General features: G+C 44.1%; 1 protein-coding gene across 3 annotated transcripts in view; it reads left to right on the top strand.

The window, feature by feature from the left end:
- Window positions 1–10,311, top strand: part of LOC116077841 (ATP-binding cassette sub-family A member 17) — an 88,448-nt gene that overhangs the window by 65,049 nt on the left and 13,088 nt on the right. For all 3 annotated transcript variants that reach the window (XM_031352654.1, XM_031352653.1, XM_031352652.1), the window contains 4 exons: window positions 1,353–1,511; window positions 6,064–6,251; window positions 7,003–7,125; window positions 8,315–8,509. In XM_031352654.1, coding sequence (XP_031208514.1) covers window positions 1,353–1,511; window positions 6,064–6,251; window positions 7,003–7,125; window positions 8,315–8,509 — 665 coding nt within the window. The remainder of the gene's footprint in view (window positions 1–1,352; window positions 1,512–6,063; window positions 6,252–7,002; window positions 7,126–8,314; window positions 8,510–10,311) is intronic.

Genomic DNA, 10,311 nt, shown 5'->3' with positions numbered 1-10,311 from the left:
CCTTCACAATAGTTACAAATAATATAAAATACCTCGGTGTAACCCTAACTAAGCAAGTAAAAGATCTTCTTTATTTTTAAAGGGAATTTTTATTTGGGGGGTGGGGCCTGGTGAGATGGGTCTGGAGTTAAGAACACTGGCTGTTCTTCAAGAGGACCCAGTTTAATTCCCAACACCACATAGTCCACAGATGTCTGTAACTCCAGTCCCAGGTGGCCCGAATGCCCTCTTCTAGCCTCTGGCATGTACAAACACACATGCAGGCAAAACATTCATATGCATAAGATTAAGAAACCTTGTTTTGCCTAGAGGTGGTGGCGCACACCTTTAGTCCTAGCACTTGGGAGGCAGAGGCAGGCGGATTTCTGAGTTCGAGGCCAGCCTGGTCTACAGAGTGAGTTCCAGGACAGCCAAGGCTACACAGAGAAACCCTGTCTCAAAAAAAAAAAAAAAAAAAAAAAAAAAAAAAAAAAAGAGAGAAAGAAACCTTGTTTTATGTTTTATCCATTGCATGAATATCTATATGTACATCACTGACATGCCTGGTAGCCACAGAGGCCAGAAAGGGGTAAAGGGGTGTCAGTTTCCCTAAGACTGGAGTTAGATGCCCTGTGCTGCCACATGGGTGCTAAGAATTGAGCCCAGGTCCTGTGGAAGAACAACCAGTGTTCCTAACCACTGAGCCATCTCCCAGCCGTCTTCCTCACTTTCATTTAAAATTTGATTTACAATTTCCCTTTTCTTTGGTGTGGGGAGTTGTCCTCTCTACTAAGGGCCCCTTCATGACAATTTAGTCTCCATAAACCATGGAGGGAGGGGCCTTCCTCCTTGTCTGACTTCAAGATGACTCTCTGGAGCCAGGGATGTGTGAGTCCCTAGGCTCAGTCTTCAGTAAGTAAGAAAGTAAAATACCTCAATAAGTCCAGAGCTGGCTCCCGGCTCCCATCCCTGTTCTGTCTGGCTCAGCTCACCTCCAACCCCGCACTCCTCGGCCCTTCTTCTGCTCACACAGCCCTGCTGGAGCCGTGCTGCCTCTGACTTTCTCAGGCACAGTGTGCTTTCTGGATAAAAGAAGTGGCAGCTCCAAAGAACTAAACAAAGAAACGTACTTAGAGCTGAATGAACAGAGGGAAGGAGGGAGAGAAGGAGGGAGGGAAGGAGGGAGGGAGGAAGGGAGAGAGGGAGGGAGGGAGGGAGGGAGGGAGGGAGGGAGGGAGAGAGTCAACCCCAGGAGGTGGGGAAACCACAGTCTGGTCTGGAGTCATCCAGACTCCAGAAGTGACTGAGGAGAGGGGTGACGGACACACTTTCCCTCATGCTGGTAAAATTGATCCTTTCTATTCTCATTGCAGATCTTGGCTACACAGAACTCTCAGACTCCTTGGATCATATTTTCCTAATACTTCCTGGACATTGCCTGGGAATGGCCTTCTCCAACTTGTACTACAACTTTGAGCTGAAAAAGTTTTGCTATGCTAAGAACTTGAGTGATGTTGACTGCAATGATGTTTGTGAGTACTATGAGTGGCTTGCTGGTAACGTTTTTATCCTCATATGGTTTATATAATATGATTTGGCCTTTCTTTCTTTTTCTTTTTTTCCCCTATGTTTTTTGAGACATGATTTCTCTGTGTAGCCCTTTACTGTCCTGGAACTCGCTCTGTAGACCAGGCTGGTCTGGGACTCAGAGATTTCTCCCTGCCTCCCGAGTGCTGCAAGTAGCAGATTGTGCCACTACCACCTGGCTTAGTTTAGTCTTTTTGAGACAGACTCTCACTATGTATCCCTGGCTGTTCACGAACTTACTATTTAAACCAGGCAAGCTTTGAACTTGGAAAGATTTACCTAGTTACAGACACGTGCCACCCCACCAACCTATAACTCATTGCAGATTTACATTTTTTTTTTTTTGTGAAAAGACATGGCATGTGCATATAAGCTATGCAAACCTGCACATTATCTCTGCCTCTCTCTGTCTCTGTCTCTGTCACTCTGTCTGTTCTCGCCATTTTTCTCTCCTCTCTCTCTGTCTCTCTCTGTACTTCTCTGTCTCTCTGCCTCTCTCTGTGTGTATCTATGTGTGACTCAGGATCTAATACAGAGCATTGTGCATTTTATGCAACTGTTGTACCACTGAGCTATACCCTAGTCTACTCACACATACCTTAAATTATTTTTAGATTTCTTTAAACATAATATAGTGTAAATGCTATGTAAATAGTAGTTACACTATATTTAAAAATAATGACAAGGAGAGAACGATAAATATTTAGTACAAATAGTTTTTATTGTCTGAATTTTTTTGACATCTCCACCTTCCCATTGATTGAACACATGGTTGCAGAATCTATGAGTACAGAGAGATAACTGTGCTGTGTGATTTTGTATGGGTCTTGAGAAGACAGTAACCTACATGTATTCCAAAAGGAGACTAGTTAACAAATTGTGGTACACCTATACAGTAGAAAATGATACAAGTATCAAAAAGTTATTGTGTCTGTATATGCTTATGGGGTCAATGTCCATTATATATTATTAAGTAATACACGTACACTAGAAAAGATAATACACAGTTTTATTACATTTTCATTTTAAAAGATTGTATCTGGGCCAGCGAGATGGTTCAGTGGGTAAAGGTGCTTGCTGCCAAGCCTAATGACCTGAGTTTAATCCCTGAGACTCACCTGGTAGAAGGAGAAGACAGACTCCCACAAGTTGTCTAATCTCTAAGCATGCTGTAGCATATGTGCCTCCCATCCTATGCATACACACACACCACACACAAAAATAAGTAAGTAAATAAATGTCATTTTAAAAATTAAGAACTAGAGAGATGACTCAGCTATCAAGAGCGCCGGCTGCTTTTCCAGAAGCCCTGAATTCAATTCCCAGCAGCCAATTCCCAGCGACTAACAGCTGTCTAATTCTAATTCCAGGGGACTGAATACTTTTGTCAGTCCTCTGTGGGCACCAAGCACACACGCTATACAGACATACATACAGGCAAAACACCCATACACATAAAATAACTTTTTTATTTTTCAAGACAGGATTTCTCTGTACAATGTAGCCTTGGCTCACCTGGAACTCACTCTGTAGACCAGGCTGGCCTCAGAGATCTGCCTGCTTTTGTCTCCCAAGCACTGGGATCAAAGTCAAAGGCATGGCCACCACGCCAGCTAAATAATTTATAACAAGATAATATGTAGGCATTGTACCTCCGTAGTGGTTTGACTAGCAGGATGCCCTGGGTTGGAGCACCAACACTTTAAAAATAAGTAAAGCAAAATATGAAAGAACTATGCACAGAGCTAAGCCATGTTTAAGGAAATGGAAAAGAACTTTCACTGCCTACGCCATTCTCTTCTGTTTCCTCGGTGAACATAACTCACTCTGTAGACCAGGCTGGCCGCGAACTCAGAAATCTGCTGGGATTAAAGGCGTGCACCACCACCGCCCGGCTATTGTATAATTTCTAAATACATATCTTTACAACATTTAAGGCAGATCAGATTTTTAAAAAAGAGAATAGAGCTGTTGAGAGTTGGATTTGTTTAGTTTGATGTCACGGTGCTGGATGACATCCTTGGGGTCTCCTGCATGCTAAACGAGTCCTTTGCCACTGAGCTAACCTCCAAGTCTCCTGGAATGTTTCTGCATGAGTGGCCAGTTCAGTTGCAAGGGGACTGACAGTTGAAAGGACAATCAAACATGGAAACATTTTGTGTTTTAGATAGATGTCATATAAACATCTATCTAAATGAGATATGGCTCAGTGGTTAAGAGCACTGCTCTTCCAAAGGTCCTGAGTTCAATTCCCAGCAACCACATGGTGGCTCACAATCATCTATAATAGGATCTGACGCCCTCTTCTTGTATGTCTGAAAATAACTACAGTGTACTTATATGAATATAATAAATAAATCTTTAAAAATAAAAAATAAAAAATAAACAAGGAAATGTCTCTTATTAATATTCATGGGGTTTTTTTTTGCCTCAAACATGCTAAGCATGCTCTATCATTGAGCTAAGTTTTCAAGCTCTCTTACTTTAAATTGACAAAAAAATTATATGTATTTACATAATACAGAATGAGAGAAGCCTTTTATTGTATTCTTGTTTTTCATTTATTTTATTTTATGTGTATGGGTGTGTAAGTTTTAATTTTTTAAAAACCTACTTTAAATAATGGTTCTTAAGTGCTTTAGCCTCCCTTCTAGCCCACCATCTACCAGAGGGAGTGGAAAGAAAAGGTTATTAGGATATGGGGGAAGTGGACCTGTTTAGAAATTGTTTTCTGGAGCACACCCCATCTGTGTTGTCAGGAAACCAGGAGTCCACTTTATAGGATTTAGCAGCAGCAGCTGGATCTACTCATAAATACTTTATGGATGCACCAGCAGTCCAGTGTGGTTGCATTGGGATAGCAACACAAGTTAGCAGCAGAGGAACAACCTAGGAGAGACAGCTGGGCCTCGGCCAGATCAGCAGGAGTCAGCAAGAGGGACCAGGACCATCAGGGACACCAGGACAAGTTCTCAGCTGTGCTCCCTCAGCGAAGATGTGAGACCAAGAAGCACTGCAAAGCTAGTTATGCAGGTCAAGCGCCTGTCACTGTCTGCTGAGTCCCATTTATACTCCCTCCAAACATCATGTGTCCTCCATTGGTCTTGCCTCACTATGTATCTTGCCTCGGTATGTGAGTCTGTCTTAGCAAAACCCCACAGAAGTCTGTATCAGCTGCCATCACTTGTCAATCGGCCAGAGTCCTCAGAAGCAACAAGAAGCCACAGGAGCCTCTTGAGAAGTTTTCTGATTCGTTTCTCTCTATGGAGTCATGACATTGGAGCTCAACAATGCTTGTAAGGCAAACCAACACATGTGTGTCATTAGCGAAGAATCTTTTATTGCACATCCTTTTATGTGCTTGCTTTAGTAAAACATCTTTTTACTTATGCCTGTTTCAGTGAAATGTTTGTTTCTTTACGAGTCTGCCTGAGCGAAACATCCTTTTACTTGTGTCCGCTTTAGAGAAACGTTCCTTCACGTGCCTGTTTTAGTAAAGCATCTTTTGACATGTGTCCACTTCAGGAAAACACTCCTTCATAATGTTTGCTCCAGCAAAACATCATTCGACACAACTGGCTTTCTAAAGAAACTAGAAGGTTCCACTTCATGGGATACATATGATACATGGGGTACATACATATGCCCATATGTATGTCTGTGAAGCGTGTACTTGTAGTACCTGCAGAATCCAGAAGAGGGGACCCCCTGGAACTGGAGTGACAAGCAGTTTTGAGCTGCCACATGGCTGCTGGAAACCAAATGAGGATCCTATGGAAGAGCAACCCGTGCTCTAACCCCTGAGTCATCTGTCCAGCCCTCTTCTTGTTGTTTTAAATAATGTTATTATTTATTCTTTGAGAATTTCATTAAATATTTTAATCTTACTCTTCCAAACTCCCTCCAGATCCTCCCCTCTTTGCTACCCTTGTAACTTCAGGTTCTTCCACTCTTAAACAAACAAACAAGCAAGCAAGCGAGAATAGGGTCCAGTTTGTGTTGGCTGATCCCTGCCGAGCATGGACCCTGCCAGGAGTGTAGCTGATGCACAAGGCCCCCCACCCCCACCCCTACCTCACCCCCACCCCCGGGGCTCATGACCCTGTTTAGGCTCAAGGTTTTGGATGTTTGTCTTGTTGGTTTGTTTTTGTTGTTATTGTTGTTTTTGAGACCGTCTCTCATACGTCACAGGATGCCCTAGAACTGCTATGTAGCCCACACTAGTCTCATGTTTGTGGCAGTTCTACCTTAGCTTCCTAATACCCGCAATTACAGGTGTGAACCACCATGCTCAGCTCATTGCGTTGTTTTTGCAGAGGTTGGAGGCAGCAAGCAAAAGCCTTCTTGTTCACTCTCTGCTAGGCTGTGGTGGGAGCATTGGCAACACTGGTGCTTCTCTGGTAATATTGGTCACTATGTGAATTTACTTGCTATATTTAAGACGAGGAATGCCTTTGAAAATCTCAAGTGTGCTAACATCTGCTTATTTCATATTAGTAGAAGGATATGTGGTTCAAGAGAACATCTATGCCTGGGAGTCTCTGGGAATAGGAAAGTACCTGACAGCGCTGGCCATCTTGGGACCTGTATATATCACCCTGCTTTTCCTCATTGAAGCCAATGCATTCTGTGTACTGAAATCCAGGCTCTCTGGCTTCTTTCCTTTCTTCCGGAAGGAGAAATTGGTGAGTTAATTGGGGTTAAGTCATGGAAGAACAGGTCAAGGTCTGGCTCTAAGCGTCCTGTGTTCTTTAGCTACCTTGCTTTTTCATATCAGAGGGGTCCCTGAGGCCATCCAACCATCTGTTTGGAATGTCTGGGCAGAGGACCACAGAGGGGAAGGAGGAGGAGATTCTGACTCAGCTCCTGAGGCCCTGGTCCACATACTGGTCACCTTCGGAGGCCCTGGTCCACATACTGGTCACCTCCAGAGGCCCTGGTCCACATACTGGTCAGCTCCGGAGGCCTTGGTCCACATACTGGTCACCGGGGGTGTATTTAGGGCCAGCTCATCAGCTGACTAGGGACAAGACTCGAGCTTGCTAGAATAACTCACCTTATGAAATACTTCTGCAGGCAACTATGAGCGGACTGGAGGAAAGTTTATTGTGTTAGCGCAGGGTATGACTATCTTCTAGAGGACAAGGTCTCTAGAGGAAACTGAAGGAGATAAGCTTTTGCTTTATCTTGACATTCCTGGGTTGTAAATGTGTGTTATTAAAAAGCTGACATTTTGTGGTTTGACCTCCTACTTCATCACAGTCAAGCTACTATAAATGTAGATACCTACATAGATCCTGAGGTTGCAGTGGCAGTGTGTGTATACATGGGCACTGTCACCGGACCATCAGGGCCTCCATCCCTTCTGACCCTAGTCAAGCTCTATCTTCTAACCTCAAAAACACTTACATGTCTACCCTCATTGTGGGGACATAGGGAATGATCTTTGATGCAACAGAGCCTGAAGATGAAGATGTTCTGGAAGAGACAGAAGCCATCAAGTATTGTTTGGAAACATTAGTAAAGAAAAACCCACTTGTTGTTAAAGAAGTGTCAAAGGTAAAGTTGGACTCAGCTCTGCTCCTTTATCTGTTTGCCTAATGTGTGGCTAGCTCCTGCTATGTGACTGACATAGACCTTGAATTGATGATCATCCTACATCTGCCTCCTAAATACCCTGATTATGGCTATATGTCATATGTCTTAGTAAGAGTTTCCATTGCTGTGAAGAGAGTCCATGACCACGGCAACTCTTATAAAGGAAAACATTTAATTGGGGCTGGCTTACAGTTTCAGAGGTTCAGTCCATTATCATCACGGCAGGAAACAGGGCAGCATGCAGGCAGATGTGGAGCTGGACGAGCTGAGAGCTCGTCTTTATCTGAAGGCAGCAGAAAGAGTCTGTGTACTACACCAGGTGTGGCTTGAGCATAGCAGGTCTTAAAGCCCACCCCACAACAGTGACACACTTCCTCCAACAAGGCCACCCCTACTCCAACAAGGCCACATCTTCTAATAGTGCCATTCCCTAGGGGCCAAGCATTCAAACACATGAGTCTATGGTGGCCATACCTATTCAAACCACCACACTGTGCCTTGGCTTTTCATACCCAGAATCTCCCTTCTGATGGGCCTGTGGCCTGTGGCCAATGGCAGATGGGCTGCTGGGAAGACAGATTTAGTAAGGTCTTTTTGGTTAAGAGTGAAGCTCACATGAGATCATTCTCACCAGAGACAGAAACTATTGTCTCTCTACGTTCTCTTCTGTAATCACCTTGGTAAAGGGAGGGAATGAGAGCCATGCTTGCTAAAGACCCAAGAGAGAATAGGAGAGGCATACAAGGCTTGACCTCTCCTATAACCAGACAACAATTATGGAGGTGCCAAGTGGGATAAGGACTCTGGAAAATAAATGGAGTTTCCTATGCTTCTCTGAGATTCTTAGGAAGAATTTTGAAAGATCTTTCAAACATCCAGGTACTTTATAGCATTCCCCCTCCTCCAAGTTTGTCAGTCATGTTTCCCTTCAGCTTCTGGTGGTTAACAAAATGCAAAACCCGTCAGCAACATCAATGAGTTTTACTTGCTCAGGGACAAAGAGTAAAAGGCTTACCTCCAAGAACAACGTTGACAATGTGCAAGGGATGTAGGAAGGAGCAAGTAGACTGAGCTTGAGTCATGAGCAGCAGCTAGGTTGGGTCTGCTGGCTGCTAGCCTCCTCGCTGCATCTCTGTCCTGTGTCTCTCAGGTCTACAAAGAGAAGGTACCCCTGTTGGCTGTGAACAAGGTGTCCTTTGTCGTTAAAGAAAAAGAATGCTTTGGCCTTCTTGGTCTCAATGGAGCTGGGAAGACTTCCATTTTCAACATGCTGACCAGCGAGCAGCCCATGACTTCAGGGGATGCCTTTGTCAAGGGTTTCAACATCAAGTCTAACATGGTGAAGGTGGGTGTGGCCTGGAACAAATGTTGGGGATAGACACAGGATTCCAGGTCATGAAGCTGGGGACTTGATCTCTAAAAAGTTCACGTGTCTATTTCATTTGTAACCTCCAAATCTAGATATGCATCCTCCCAAGATGCTTCTCTGCACTCTCTGTCACCGGTCTGGCTGTTCACATAACACTTTCTCTCAGTTGCTTACAGGAGCCAGAAACACAGTGAGCCCCATAGTAATTTCTCTACTACCTTATCTTCTGTTCTCTTCCTCCCCCTTCTCCTCCTCTTCTTCTTCCTCCTGTGTCATTTCTAAGAAATAGGGGAACACTAATCCATCTGCCATTCAAGGTACCATTCTAGTTATACAGTTGGCAGTCATGGTGCATAGGAGATCAACCCCCCCCCCAAAAAAGCAAACAACAACAACAACAAAAACCCTTCAGCTCTGTCCTCTTGAACCCATTTCGATATAGCCAACCTAGTCTACATCTTCCTTCTTTCTCTGTACCACCTACAACCACTGGCCTTTTCCAGCATCAAGACTTCTTTTGATTATCCCACAGCTTCCCTCTCTCCTTTTCCATCTCTATCACTAACAATTCTTTCCCAGACTTTTAGTAAATCCTTTGTTTTGTTTAGAGACAAGGTCTCATGATGTAGCCAAGGCTGACCCCAAACTTGTAGTCCTAAGGGTTGGGATTATAGGCATGTGCCACTATACCTGGCTCTTTTGGTAGCTCTGTATCTGTTTTGAAGGTTGTGGTATTCCTAAGTGATGTGCACATAGCTCACTGTTCTTGCATTCTATCCCTGCACGGTTCTTTTTGATTCTCTAGCTCCCACCACTGCCCACTTGCTGATGCTTCCCAAGTAGCCAGATAGCCAATGCTAATCTTGTGTCAAATTGTAGGACTCAGCTTCCACAACTGGACAGGAGCTAAAATTTGTCCAACATTGCAAAAGACACTCGTTTATAATTATAAGTGAATGAAGACCTGCTGTCTTAGTTTGAGTCTACTGCTGTGAAGAGACACCATGACCAAGGCAAATCTTATAAAGGCAGACATTTAATTGGGGCTGGCTTACAGTTTCAGAGGTTCAGTTCGTTATCATCATAGTAGGGAGCAAGGCAGCATGCAGGCAAACTTGGTGCTGTTGGAGCCAAGAAATCTCCATCTCCATCTGAGGGCAGCCAGAAGGAGGGTCTCACACTGGTCAGACTTGAGCATATATGTGAGACCTCAGAGTTTGCCTCCAGAGTGATACACTTCCTCCAATAAGACCACACATCCTAATAGTGCCACTTCCCATGGGCCAAACATATTCAAACCACCACATTCTACTTGATGGCCCCCATAGGCTTGTTCAAACACATGAGTCTATGGGGGCTATTGTTGTTTTTATAAAACAAAACCCATTAAGTTTGATTTTACAAATGAAGGCTCAGGAGCCAGATGGTGGTGTGAAAGCCTGTTAGCTCAGGGAGGCAGAGAAAGCACCCAGCTGACCTTCCTACTTCACTGATGTCCCAGAGGGACAAAGTCATTCTCCACACTGTCATAAAAACCCTTCAAACTGAGTGTCCCTCCCTTATGCCTCCTGTATGTCTCTCTACCTTCCTCCTGACTTCCTCTTACTCTCCCTGGTTTTCTTCTCCGATGTTCACTCCCTGTCAACAGGTTGCTTGCTCTGCCTCTTGACCTATAATTGACTTTTATTTAATCCTGTTTACAGAAAGCTCTTGGATTAAAGGTATATGCTAGGGCTGAGCCACACCACAATAAGAAACAGGTTTTTCCAGTTCACATC

The sequence above is a fragment of the Mastomys coucha genome, unplaced genomic scaffold (genome assembly GCF_008632895.1).
Source record: "Mastomys coucha isolate ucsf_1 unplaced genomic scaffold, UCSF_Mcou_1 pScaffold5, whole genome shotgun sequence".
In the NCBI taxonomy this organism is placed as follows: domain Eukaryota; kingdom Metazoa; phylum Chordata; class Mammalia; order Rodentia; family Muridae; genus Mastomys; species Mastomys coucha.
The sequence above is the reverse complement of the archived record's forward strand: the minus strand, read 5'-3'. Positions and strand labels throughout refer to the sequence as shown.